The 14,368-nt window shown below is 46.8% G+C and overlaps 1 protein-coding gene across 9 annotated transcripts in view; it reads left to right on the plus strand.

Annotated features, from left to right (window-relative positions):
* AMBRA1 (autophagy and beclin 1 regulator 1) overlaps positions 1 to 14,368 on the plus strand; it is a 172,481-nt gene that overhangs the window by 148,818 nt on the left and 9,295 nt on the right. For 7 of the 9 annotated variants that reach the window (XM_055310902.1, XM_055310912.1, XM_055310877.1 and 4 more), the window contains one exon: positions 7,449 to 7,588. The exons of 1 other annotated variant lie outside the window; for it this stretch is intronic. In XM_055310902.1, the coding sequence (XP_055166877.1) occupies positions 7,449 to 7,588 (140 nt within the window). Of the gene's footprint in view, positions 1 to 7,448; positions 7,589 to 14,368 lie in introns of those variants that run through there. One more of the 9 variants, XR_008662549.1, reaches the window with a different exon arrangement.

The raw sequence follows: 14,368 nt of genomic DNA on the forward strand, positions 1-14,368 counted from the left end.
AGGGAATGAGCCTTTCTTAATCTTGTCTGGCCTTGGGAGTGGCAAAAACCAAAAATAAAGATATTTTATTTTTGTATCCTGGAAGGGTGGGTACTATTTCTTCAAGGGGAGATTGAGATAAAAGAGAGACAGCTTTGTTGTCAGAAATGATTTACTCCTTCCTAAGATTTTGTCCTCATTAATTTTCTTAAAGCTGCCTGTCAGTTGATTAAAAGCTGCTTCCGCTGCAATTATCTTAAAGTTGACTTCTGAGATGTGGTACAAAGCATCTATCCTCAGAAAGTGCCTTTCTTCAGTACACTGCAGGAAAGGGGGAGGGAGTAGGGGAGAATTCAGGGGTGTTTCTGATGCAGTTTGTCAGAGAAGGGAGGGGGCAAGATAAAACATTAAAAATAACAGTAGAGCTACAATTAGTTTAGGTGAATTTTTCCATGACAGATACCTCTAGGGTAACTCTCATGATTTCTTTCCCCTATGGCCTCTTAGTAGAGTGCAATCTATTCTGTGCGTTATTCTTTACACTCAACAAAATTTTATTGTGCCCCTACTATGCCAAGTATTTTGTGAGGTCTGGGAATGCCATGCATAAAATGGACCTGGTCCCTGTTCTCTTTCCACACAACTGGCTTCCTTTTTTTTTTTTTTTTAAGATTATATCTATTTATTTGAAAGAGAGCACAAGCAGGGGGAGAGGCAGAGGGAGAGGGAGAAGAAGACTCCCCTGCTGAATAGGGCACCCAGTGCAGGGCACGATCCCTGGACCCCGGGATCATGACCTGAGCTGAAGGCAGATGCTTAGCTGACTGAACCACCCAGGTGCTCCCACAACTGGCTTCTTGACTGGTCTTTACAATGCTGGATTCCCAGCCTTCACTGTCTCCTGCACACAGAAGACACTCAGCATTTCTAGGAATATGTGTCCCTTTGATATTTTGCATGGTGTGTATTTCCTACACATACATGAACACACACCTCTGGTCACCAGCACTATAAGTGTGTCTGGCACATGTCTTGGTAATGGTAATTAAATGAAAATATCCAGGAGATAATTCTTATGAAAACAGGGAGTGTCCACTCATTTTCACAATTTGTCCAATATTGGTTTCTTGTTGTGCTAGTCCCAGCACTGAGACATGTTGAGAGATTCCCAGTAGATAGTTATAGTTGCAAAAGCAAAAGGCAAAACATTTTGTTTTTTCAAGGATTGGTAAGGGAACCAATTCTTGAATTTGTAGAAGCTGAAAGTATTTTAATATATTTTTAAGTATAAAATACAAAGTATTTTAATGTTTAATCATCCTCAACACTCCTCTTCCAAAAATACATATCAACTAAAACATAGTGAATGTGTTGGAATATACTGAAAGACTCTCTTATCCAAGGTGAATATCTAGAACAACTACTCATTTGGCCATTTCTTTTGAGATTTATGAAACTAAGGAAGTTCAAGAACTTGTTCTCTGCACAGACTTGTGGGAAGAGGAGGAAGTAATTATTTTAGTTTCTGGGAGTTCTAGGAGTATTAAGTGCCTTGGTATTTTATTTAGCACCAAAGTAGGTCCCTCAGCTGAAGTAACCTCTCTGTTTTGATCCTAATGGCCTGAGATGGCCTTTGGAAAACATCAGGCCAATTGAAAAAGAAAATTCATGTTCTTTGACTATTTCTATGGGTTCTGTTTGAGAGGAATAAATGAATAAGAGAGAGTTTACAGGTCTCAGTAAATCACAAGAGGTTGGCTAGAGATGACTTCAAAGCATTATTATCAATGGCAGCAAAGGCTGACACATTCCAAAGGTTAGGAAAAGGGGGTGCCTGGCCAGCTCAGTCGGTAGGACACGTGACTCTTGATCTTGGGGTTGTGAGTCTAAGCCCTGCGTTGGGCCTAGAGCTTACTTTAAAAAAAAAAAAAAAGTTAAGGGACTGTTGCTCTTCTTTTCTGTTGCGAGAACTTTGGTTTGGACAAGAGTGATCTAGGCAGATTTGTTCCTACTAAAGCTGAATAAAGGGGAGAGGTAGGTGAACTGGTATTCTAATTCTTGTTTTTAAATGGTCACTTTAAAATCAGCCTCTTTACAAGTTCTAAACTCCAAAGTAGAATATAAACAAGGCTCAGAGACAGTAAGAGAAATTAAAATTTCTGAAAAACAGATTTTCCTAGGGATGAAGAAACTTCAGTAATTCATGAATCTAAGCAAATCAGCAGCTCAAAAGAAAGATGAGCTGAGCCTCTCCCCTGGCCTGCTCTGGGAAGTGTGCATTTCTCAGCCTCTAACAAGATGTGTAGCCATCCATTTCCAATGAAAAGGTCAGGTGTCCCTTAGCATCTGCTTTCCATTGATTTCTCCCTCTTCTCAGAGAGTTAATTTTTCTCTAATAACCCTCTCTAAAAGCCTAAGACCTCTGATTTACCAAAAAGGCATTTTTCCTCTTCACATTTCCTTTCTTCTTCATGGACTCCTTGGCTTGTGCCTTCTCTCATGGCCCTTCCAGCCTCAGTTTTCAATCAGCTTCCACAGTCCTCGTTAAAACAGGGAAGATCTGCGGAGTACACACGTCATCTTGACACCGTGGAGCCATTTCAGTTATATAGATGATGAGATTCCCAAACCCAAACAAGATAACCACAAAGTTTTTTCTTTTAGCTTCTTATCTGTGCTGATCTGAACAGTGCCTTTTGCTGCTTGAACTAATGGTCTAAGCTTTATTGATATGCAGCCAAAAAGAAAACATCTTGTTGAGGGCAACAATACATTTTTCCTCTTAATTTTAAAAAGGTAGAGAAGAAGGTTTCCCACTGAGCAACTGGTCACCTCTCATTCTTTTTCTGTCCATCTCTGAACAAGAAACAAGATCCCTTTAGTTTTGATCTAGGAACTGTTTTTCTTTTGCTCCTACTTACTATTAGTCAAAGTTTGAGGGATAGCAAGGCAAGAAGTACAAGAGACTGTCTTGGACCCCAGAAGCAGAAGAATCATTATCTTCTCCCACTTCCTTGGAACTGTGAAGATCTGGTGACGTGCTGAGATTCCACTGACTCTCCTTCCAGCTTATTGATTCCAATTCCCTTCATAGATGTTAGACAGAAATGAGAACAGTCTCCTTGGGGAGAGGGGTTGCTGTCAGTGTTTGTCATCTATCAGGAAGCAGCTATAGCTGAGACAGGTGAAACCAGAACTCTGCCAACATGAATCAGCAGCTGGGTTTTACATTTAGCCCCACAAAGGGTCCCCAGGTTCTGATTTTCCTCCTCCAGTGTCATGGAATTTGGTGGTAGAGCTTCATGAAGAGGAAGGGAAAAGAGATTTTTTGGCAGGCCACCTAGCTTTGTCCTTGAGGAGTGTTAAGGAAACCTTTACTTGAGATATATTTGGGGTGATTTTAAGGGAAGGCCAGAGCTGTCCCTTAACACTGTCTCAGACTTTCTGGTGAGGGCTGATGAACCTTGAGTTTATGGAGCCAGAGCTGGTCCCCACTGGAATCTGGGAGGAGACCACTCCCCCAGTCACTAGGTTGGAAAGACTGCTAGCCTACACCACCAATGTTGTGGGAGTAGCCAGAACTACCAAAGCCCCTGTCAGCATTAGGAAACTTGTCGAGGGGATCCCGGGGTGGCGCAGCGGTTTAGCGCCTGCCTTTGGCCCAGGGCGCGATCCTGGAGACCCCAGGATCGAATCCCACGTCAGGCTCCCTGCGTGGAGCCTGCTTCTCCCTCTGCCTGTGTCTCTGCCTCTCTCTCTCTCTCTCTCTCTCTCTCTCTCTCTCTCTCTCTGTGTGTGTGTGTGTGTGTGCGTGTGTGACTATCATAAATAAATAGAAAGAAAGAAAGAAAGAAAGAAAGAAAGAAAGAAAGAAAGAAAGAAAGAAAGAAAGAAAGAAACTCGTCGAAGAGATATTCTCATCACTAGGGCTAATTGTGAGGAGTATACCCTTCTTGGCGAGGTGCTTTGAGAGCTTTGGCCAGAGAATGGAGGGAAAACTACATCTCTGAGTGGTTCTGAAAATGGGCCAGTTTCTCATTACCCTGGGCTCCTTTAGTTTCAGGCATGTGTGAAATGGGGAGTGTTGGACCGGATGGCCTCTCAGGACTGTAAGTCTGAGTCCTACCCATCCTTCACCTTCTGTGTTCTTATTACCCACCCACCCCCGTATGTTTTGCTCTCACCGCCCTCCTTCTCACCCCCCACATTAGAGTGTGATAAGCAAGCGAGTGCTTATTAGGAGTCCTGGTGGCTGCTGATCCTCACATGGCATTTTCTGGCTTCCTGCCACAAAGCAGGATTTAGTCTAATACCCAAACACTGGAAGAGATGGGCACTTGGGAGCTGCCCTTTCGATGATGTTTAAGGACTTGACAGGGGTGGGAGACTGGGGGGACTACTGTAGTCAGAGGACAAATCCATGCCCCATGACTTCTGTAGCCATAGAGGTTGTGAACGTCTGTGCAGCAAGGTCTGGGGGGTCTCACCCTTTATTACTTCTTTCCAGTCCATCTGACCTTGTCTCAGCTGGGTCATCCATTCATACTGGTCTCTTGAGGGTTTTGTCTCCAAAGTAGGTTCCTGTACTTAGAAGCAAATTGATAGTATTTGTTAATTCCTTTGCAACAACTATAAAAGGTAAATTTGTGACATGTGAGACAATGTTTGCTTCTTTCTTGGTCTGGAACATTTCTGGAAGAGTTCGCCTACTCTCTTCTTTGAGACCTCCATCAAAAAATTCGGCACAACCTTAAAGCGTCTATTTTACTAACATTATCCCTCTTCTTGCAAGGCTACTTTCTCTGTCCAGCTCCCTGCAGTTATGAATCATTGTGACTTTACGTGAGAATCCCTTGTGAAGCTTTGTAGGGCTGCCACAGGCCAAGACCAAAGCTCCCCTCATTTAATCCCCTGAAATTAACACCTATCCCTCCTTAACCCTGGGTGTCCCCTCATTCATGCCACCTGCCCTTGGGGTGAAGGAAAATTAAACAGTGATCCTACCACAGTGGTTAGATCACAGCCACTTTGTCCTCTGAGTGTATACACCAACTCATATTTAACCATATGGCTTATGGGGAGGACAGAAACCATTGGTTTACCTTCTGGGAAGGAAAACCTCTTGAGAAAGGGTAAAGGTACCATACTTCATCCCCTGATTTGAAGGGAAAGAGTTGATTACGTACATAAGGAAAAGGTAGGTATTGCCATCTTCATGGAGAGTAGTAGCCATAGGCTTGTTCAAGGCGCCTGCCAGATATATATGTGCAAGGAAGAGACCATCTGAAGGTCAAGCAGCCATATTCTACATGACTAGTTTAGAAATTCATAAACTCCATTGGCCTCTTTTTTGGTAGTCTCCTCAGTTAGACCAAAGATTCTTGCTATTTCTTACATTTGGAGTTGATTCAGAAAGGGAGGGCATAGAAGGTCCTTAAAGCAGCACCTGTGGGGCTATCAGTCTTATGCCTCAAAACAAAATCAATTCCATCTCTGTAAGAGACCCATTCAACCTTAGGACCTTAGCAGGGCCATTCTGGAGGTGTGCCACTGGCCACCCAGGCACATTTCTTGGCACTACAAAGCCTGGAAAATTATTCACAACAGGATTCTCTGTGTATGTGTCAATATGTTGAGAACTTGTGCTGCTTGCTCTCCTCTCTATTGTAGAGCCATCCTGGTGAAGGCCTTTCAGGTAGACACCCAAGACACATGAACAAGCATTCCCACATCCAGAGCTTCTTTTTTTTTTTTTTAAAGATTTTTTTTTTAATTTATCTATTCATGAGAGACACAGAGAGAGAGAGAAAGAGGCAGAGACACAAGCAGAGGGAGAAGCAGGCTCCATGCAGGAAGCCCGACGTGGGACTTGATCCCAGGTCTCCAGGATCAGGCCCTGGGCTGAAGGCGGCGCTAAACCGCTGAGCCACTCGGGCTGCCCACATCCAGAGCTTCTTATCACTTAATTTGTGTATGTGCAGCAGACCCTTAGCTCAATATTTACTTCTTTCCTTTTTTTTTTTTAATTTTAAGTCTCTCAAGATAATATGAAAAGTAATAATTATTGTACCACCCTAAATTCAATTTTGAATATTACTTTTTAAACCATATCTCATTTGGTCTTCCATTTTTTTTCTTCCATCAGGGGGCAGGGAAAGGCAGATGTAGTTCATCCCTGTTTTATAGATTAAAACCTGAAGGGGCTAAAAGGGAAAACGTTGACTAAAACTCAAGATAGATACTTGGCTTCCTCCTTTTCCTAGACCCTAATGACCTTTTTTGAAGCCCCAGATGCAGATAATGATAGCAGCATTTACCATTTATGAGCTTGCACTGTACCAGGCATTTTCTACACATCTTATGTTTTCATGTCTCCAATTATTTTGATGTTGGTCCTCTCTTTTTTGGCGGGAGGTGGGGGGTTAGGGGTGGGACTTGAACTCACTACCCTGAGAACAAGACCTGAGCTGAGAACAGGAGTCAGATGCTTAACTGACTGAACCACCCAGGCACCCCAAGTGCTATCTCTCTTTAAGCTAAGATCTGGAGAAGTTGCTATTCTAGGGAAGTGGTGTCAGGACTCCAGCCCAGGGTTTTTAAACTCGAAAGAAAGTCCCCATCCTTCATTCTCCCACTGCCCTATGGAATATCTTGCAGTGCAGTGGCCAGAGAGATTGGAGGCTCTCTTTCACCTCCCATCCAAACCCTAGCCACAGCTAAGCTGCCTCCTGAGAAAATAGTAGCTTTGGAAGCAAGCCAACTACTGAAGGGGACTCTCTCCCTTGGAGAAATGGAAACTATCTATTTCTTGGTGATTTATATAAGCTAGAAAGAAATCATGTACCTGTATGTTCAAGATTCCCCTCTCCTCTGCTTCCTACAATCCTAGAGCACCTTTTAGGTTTCCTTAACAATAGCATTTTTAACATTGCTTTTAATTAGATGAATTAAGAATGTTCTCTGGTGTTATCACCCCCTCCCGCCCCCCTGTCACCTTCAATTCCCCATTGCTGTGAGAGCTGTGATTTCCATGGTAACGGGACTCCCAGTTGAGCTTGACTCTCACTGGTTTGTCTGGTCAGGGGAAAGTTAGGGACAGGCCTTGCTGGTCAGCGGAGCTCTGCCTGCCTTTCCAGGAGGCTGCCTTAAAGCCATGAAGTGAGAGAGCTAAAAGGAGCTAAAAGGCTATAAGGAGAGCACAAGGAAGCTTCCTGCGGAAAAGCCAAAAGTGTGCCACTAGTCTTGCTCAAGAGAATTGTAGCTTTCCTCCTAAAATAAGAGGGCCCCAGCCTTCCCCTGCTACCGCAGGTTCTCCAGTATGTGTAAGAGGCCTTCCATTCCCAGGCTGACCGGCTCCTTTCCTCCCTGTGGTTAGCTTGCTTCTGGCCATAGAAGGGACTTTGTTATTCTTGGTAACAAATTATTTCTCCTTGAATTCTCTTTTCTTCCTTCTTTTCTCCCCGACCCAGAGAGTTTTCAACGTCCTTTATCCCATGCCTGCCGACCAGCGGAGACATGTCAGCATCAACTCTGCCCGTTGGCTGCCCGAGCCAGGGCTTGGCCTGGCCTATGGTACCAACAAAGGAGACCTGGTGATCTGCCGACCAGAGTGAGTGGCCCAGGGTGGGCAGCAGCGGGGTGGGGATGGGGGTCATTCAGGTTAAGGACGGGAGTAATTGGCATCATCTGAGGGTCTGGCCATGAGGTGGGGGTCTTGTTGATGGGAAATCAAAGTTCTGCTAGAGCCTGCCTCAGTCTGTGCATCACTCCATAGAAGGTCCTTTTACCTTAGGGCTGTTAGGGTTAGCTGTCTGTCCCAGAAATCTTCAAAAGACTGGTTTAGTTGTTATGTCTTCTTAAATCTAAGGCAGTATTCTTTTCTTTTGTTTTTCTCTTGTTCTCTGGTTCCCTAGTGATAGTAAAGTCTCCCTGCAGGCAAAAGCATAGATATCAAAGATTCTTTTCTAAATGCTTTTTGAAAAATTCAACAGGTGGTCTTGGGTTTGTGTAAATGCCATAGACATAACTTAAGAAATAAAATTGGAAGTAGAGTATTGTTAAAGCCCTAATTTGTCAGGCCACTGATCTCTAGCAGCCTGGCTCTGTGTCCTGTTTTCCTTTCTGCTTGCGCTTCATAAAGTGAAGGCAAATTGAAAAGCTCCATTTAAAATCAAAATGATTATTTTCTGGTCTTGAAGTAAGGGCTAGGAGGGGACAGGGGGCCAAAGCACTTCTGTCGTAGGTCCTGATGACACCCCTTCCCCTGGTCGTTTGGAGGCTAGAGGTCTGTTCGTTCACTCCAGACCCTGGGTGTCCGCCAGGTCTGTCATCAGTCTCCAGACACAGCCAGGTGGGGCGCGTGAAGCTCTGTGCTTCCGTGCAGATCAGGCTGATTGCTGCGTGGGCCACCACAAGGTTCCGACCGACTAAATGGCACTTCTGCCTCCAGGCCGTCCTCATGCTGTCCTTCACTTGGTGCAGAGTCTTCTCCCAGGGCAGAGATCTGCTCTGCAGATCACAGAGCATGGCGTGACTGGTCTGGTAGGGTCTCTGGCTATTGGAAATGTCCGCATTGCCTTTTGATAGGGCCTTTGGTGATTTTTTTCCTGGGGTGTGTATTTGGGTCAGTTCTATGCCTGGTAGGTGACTGGTGACTGAGCCCTTGTCAGCTGAGCTAGGTCAGTGGCTCAGGGGAAATGAAACCCAGGTCTAAGGGCAGCTCTTTGATACCATCCTGCATTTTCAGAGTCCTTCCCAAAGAGAGGCTGTTGTCTGAGACTGTGGTTCCGCCAAGCCGCACTCTTCTCAGGCTCTCTGTCCAGAGGGCCTCTCTTACCAGCTCCATATGCCTTTCCAGAACTGAGCCTGTCTCTCTGACAACTGTGCCGCTGTTAGTCCCGGCGCTGGGTCTTTCTGTCTCTGCCCTCCCCTTGGCCTGACCGTAGTTCTGGGATTAGTCTGCTCTGAGCTCGTTCTTTCTCCCCAAAGCACATGAGACTGATTATTTTATCTCACCCTCTTAGGAGTTCATAAGAGGACTCTGATAGGCATCCTCTCCAAAACTGGCACAGAATTCTGGACCATCATTTTATTCTTACCAACACTAGTTACAGGTCTTTCTTTCCCTGTTTCTCCAAGACCTCCTTCCTCAACATTATTGTCTTGTGTGTAGTTCTAGCCACTAAACCTTTGTCCCAGCCAAACTCCCAGCCCCTTCCCTTGCAAGAGTGACCTGCAGAATCTCTACCTCCGGTTCGTCGTGGCCCTACAAAGGCTTTTATGTCTGAAACCCCGGCCTCCACACTTGGTGTGAGTCACAGACACCTCAGCCAAACATGAAGCTGGCTTTGGCCTCTCTTCTCTCTTTTCTCCCCATATGTCGTCTTCAACATCCAGCGTCAGCAGGCTGGAGCCATCCTGGACTGCCTGGGATATGTAGCCTCAGGAACTCAAGCCTTTTCCAGGAGCAAGGGGGGACTAGCATTTGACACCATGGACAGTGGCCTATCGCAGGCCATCTTGTGTTGGCTCAAGAGAGCTAGCTTGGCCTGCCCATTTGGGGTTGCTGTTTCTCCTGAATTCTGGGTCATTCTGGCAAATGTCCCAAACCTTAGGGCTGCATATCTGAGGGAACCAAGTAAATTAAGACAGACATGACTTTGTCCTAAGTTGTTCAGAGTCTCTCCACTTCTCAGTCCGCTTCGTATCTGTGGGATTTGGCTTCAGGTAGGGAAGACAGCAGTATTCAGGTAAAGAAGGGAAGACTCACCCCAGGCCTTCCAGCAGATCAGTAATAGAATTAGGCTTCCTGACTTTCCAAGGCAGAGCTCTTTCCTACAGCTGATTTCTTAACCTTTTTTCTGTCACAAATGTCTTTAAAATTGTGATGGAAACATTGTGCGCTCTTACACAGGAAAATATACCATAAGAGCACCCATATAATTTCATAACTCTCTTAAGACCTCAGGTAAAGAATGCAGCTCTTAATCACGTTGAGGCATTTAAGCAGGTCAGGTGATCGACACGGTGGGAAATGAGTGGAGAGGCGAGAACATTCACATCTTTCGAACAGTCTGTGGTTGGTATCTGGCCGAGAACAAGGAGAACAAATGAATAGGGCAGTAGGAGCTCAGGGTTGTTGTTTCTCCAGGAGGCAGCTGCCTGATACTCACCGCCCTTCCCCCTTTGACATGGCTCTGGCACACCTGTTCCCGAGGGCATAGCCAGCCGGGCCAGGGTTAAAGCCCTTCCTCCAGAACAGGTGCTTGTCTGCCTTTGTCCGTGGACACAGGCAGCCGCACTTCGTTTTGTGCTCTCAGTCCTGCTCTTCTTTCTCCTCCATTGTCTTAGCCTCCACACTCGCTCCAAGCCCAAAGACAGAGGTCACCAGCCCCTTGGGCATCTCTTGGTGGCACTAAAACCCCGCTGACAGTAGAACAAGGCTATAGGAAATACTCCTATCGTTCCTGGGAAAGAAATTTTGATGACAGGTGAGGAGACGAATAGCTGGCCCTGTATCCCCTATACAAAGCCATTAGGGTGGCTGATAGCCTGGTCACCTCACCCTTCCTAGCTGTGAGGCACTCCTTTCTCCTTTGCTTTGCTCCCCCTCCTGCCACTCCTCCCAAGCTGCTGCTGTGCCTCTGGCTGACTGCCAGCCCAGCCAACACCCCCACCGATAACCATAGTGGGTGTGAAGTACCAGATTGATGTGAGGGGGAGCTTGCTCACTTCCGGCTTCATAGATCAGCCCTACAAATGGGGGGGAGGTGTTGCTGGGAAGACCACTGCTTCTCAGAGTCAGCTCTGAAGACAGAATTGAGGACTCATGCCAGAAGAAACTAGGCCGGGCCTGTGGGGCGTCTGGCCCCCTGGCTAGGTGTGGGACCCCTGACAAGGCCCCCACTCTATCCCTGAAGACAAAGCTACTGCTATAAACAGCGACTGTAGTCAAGCCTCACTGACCAGAGAAGGGAAAGGCACACCCCTAAATCAAAAGGGGAGCCATAGACACTTCATCTTTCAGGCTGTTCCACAAGAGCCAGGTGCCAACTTTTTCCTACGTTGCGGAGAGCAGGGATAAATGCCTGTCCTTCTTTCCAAAGAGACAGCCATGTAAGTGATAGATGAAAGAAGAATGTTCTCAAAGGGAATATTCCCTAGAAGTGGAGAAGTTCAGGGGCACCTGGCTGGCTCAGTTGGTGGAGTGTGCAGCTCTTGATCTAGGAGGTTGTGAATTCAAGCCCCACATTGGGTGTAGAGATTACTAAAAAATAAAATCTTGGGGGAAAAAAAACGGTGAGAAGTCCAGAGCCATATTCTGCTTGAGAGTGTGGTTACCACCAAGGAATCCAGGCTGGCTCCTCGCTGTGTTCAGGGAGCCCAGGAGGTCCCAGCTATGAGGGAGTCACTGAGCCAAGCCCAGAAGCACAGCTTACAGATGCTGCAGAAGGAAGCCAGGTGTGAAGTAGAAGTCCATTTGAAAAGACTCACCTAATCAGCCTTCCCATGCTTCCTTATCCCTTCGTGTGTTTTCCTGGCTTCCAGGAAGAATGCAGAGCAAACAGTGACTCATTGATCCTTGCTAAGACCGAAGGAGAAAGGAGATGGTTGAAGTGTTCTTTAGCTTATAGAAGGAAATCAGTAATACTGAGTATTAAAGGCTGAGTTTCAGTAGCCAGAGAGGGTGTCTTTATCTCTTATCCTTGGTCCAGTACCTGGAATTTTAACCAAACTTTCAAAAACATGTTGCTCTGACCACAGAAAGTAGAACAAGTCAGGGCTATAGTAGACCTGTTGGTGGGGGCAGAAAGGATGGGTGGCACAGAGCAGCACATCTGCCAGTCTCCGTTGTCTCGTTCTCTTTGACCATTGACCCTGAATCACTGAATGTCCCGAATCCGCAGCTCTGAGCTGACAGTGCATACTGCCAGATGGAAAGTGTTTTAAGAGACCCTTTGACCATCAGCATCACGCTAACAATCCCAGCCCAGAGAGTGGGCCTTCCAGTGGCCTGTCTTCTAAGACCAGAAGGAAGGTTCCTGGTCACACAGCACATGGCTCAGTGTAGGTCTAGTGTGGACAGTTTGTTGTCACTAACCAGCCCTGGCTAGCAGGAATTACAGAGGAAGTATTTGGCAGGGCCCCAGATGGTACTGCCACCTGTCAATAAATCTTGACAGGTTTATAAATCAGAGGCTCCCTGGCAGCTGGCTTTACACAGGGCCTCATGCAGCCAGGATTTGCTCATCAAAAGCTTCAGTAATGACTGTTTTTGGAGGCCTCTGCTTTTGACCTCTGGCCATTTGCCTCTTCCCTCATGGAAGGTCCTTTCCTGTCACCTCTGCGCTGCAGTGCCCCTGCTGCCTCAGACAACACCCATAGAAATAGCTGAATGTTTTGAAAAGAAAGGAGCTTTTAAAAGGGATGGTCTGAAAATCACACCAAATCTGCAGCCCCGAAGGCCCCCAGGGGTAGCTGAGAGCAGAAAAGGAAGAGCACCTGTGTCTGGCTCTGGTTTTTTTGTTTTGTTTTTTTTTTTCCTCTGAAGACGCTTGTTTGCCCTCAGGTGAAGCCCAGTCTCCAGAGTCTTCATGACCCTCGAGAGACAGACAAGGGGCTCTCAGCTAGGCTTGTTCCCTTTCGCCTATGGTAACACAGCCTCCTGACACACAATACCTTGTCATCCTGGTCCTATCAGGTTTCTACCCTGGCTAATCCTGACATCACTCCCCCACAGCTGGCCTTTTCCTTCTGACCCACGGGCTTTGGTTTCTCTGCTCTTGACAAGAAGTGCTGCCATTAAAGGAAGGTGACCGAGGCCTCTAGGTTGAAAAGTTGGCTTTTGTTGGAGCTTGTCTTAGCTTGGGTAGCCATAGCAGAACACCATAGACCAGGGGCCTTAATCAACAGAAATTTATTTCCTCACAGTTCTGGAGGCTGTAAGTCTGAAATCAGGGGCCAGCAGTGTTGGGTTCTGATAAAGGCTGTCTTCTCACTGTGTCCTCACATGGTAGGGAGAAGGAGGGAGGGAGGGAGGGAGGGAGGGAGGGAAGGAAGGAAGGAAGGAAGGAAGGAAGGAAGGAAGGAAGGAAGGAAGGAAGGAAGGAAGGGAGGGAGGGAGGGAGGGAGGGGTCTTTCTTACTCTTGTTTTTTTGTATTTTTGTTTGTTTTGTTTTGTTTTAAGAATATGGTGCTTTATTTTTTTTTATTTTTATTTATTTATGATAGTCACAGAGAGAGAGAGGCAGAGACATAGGCAGAGGGAGAAGCAGGCTCCATGCACCGGGAGCCCGACGTGGGACTCAATCCTGGGTCTCCAGGATCGCGCCCTGGGCCAAAGGCAGGCGCTAAACCGCTGCGCCACCCAGGGATCCCCGACTCTTCTTGTTTTTTAAGAGTTTATTTTTAAGTAATGTCTACACCCAACGTGGGGCTTGAACTTTACAACCCCGAGATCAAGAGTCTCACACTCCACTGACTGAGCCAGCCAGGCATCCCACTTTCTCACTCTTCTTATAAAGCCACAGTCCTATTGGATTGTAGTCCCACCCTTACAGCCTCATGTAACCTGAATTACCCTCCTAAAGACCCTCCAGCTACAGTCACCCTGTGGGGTAAGGCTCCAGTATATGGATGAGGGGGGCACAGTTCTTCAAGCACATGTGCATGCTGTGTCCCATTTAGGAGCAGGGCTGGGTCTCTTACAGTCTCCACAGGGCCACCAGGGTTTTGTTTTTGTTTTTAAAGATTTATTTATTTATTCAGAGAGAGAGAGAGAGAGAGAGGCAGAGACACTGGCAGAGGGAGAAGCAGGCTCCATGCAGGAAGCCCGATGTGGGACTTGATCCCGTGTCTCCAGGATCACACACCCCGGGCTGCAGGAGGCACTAAACCGCTGCACCACCGGGGCTGCCCTGTTTTTTTGTGAAATGAGCTCTATGCCCAACTTTGGTCTCAGACTCACTACCCCAAGGTGAAGAGTTGCATGCTCTCCCGACGGAGCCAGCCGGATGTCCCTGGGACACCAGAGTTCTGATGAGCTCAGACACCTCTTCCCCATCTCCTGTCTCCACTTTCACCACCCATACCCCACCCTCAACCACAGCAACTGCTCGGTAACACCTCTTCCAGGAAGGAATCCTTAAAAGCAGAGCAGTCTGTGTAACAGAATTCCTGCCTGGGTGGCAGGTCATTGTAGAAACTTGAGAAGCTACTGCATCCCTTCTGGTGGCGGTTCCCATGTGAGATTGGGAGAAACTGCTTGATGGTCCATTACAGGGAAAGGAGGAAGCAGGGCAAGGTTGGCAACTAGAGAACTGCACAGATAGAAACTCCTCTCTGCTGCCAGCGGTGCGGCCAGTGACCACTCAAGGCTCTCTGTCTCCTA

Source organism: Nyctereutes procyonoides, unplaced genomic scaffold (assembly GCF_905146905.1).
Source record: "Nyctereutes procyonoides isolate TBG_1078 unplaced genomic scaffold, NYPRO_anot_genome, whole genome shotgun sequence".
NCBI classification, from domain to species: Eukaryota; Metazoa; Chordata; class Mammalia; order Carnivora; family Canidae; genus Nyctereutes; species Nyctereutes procyonoides.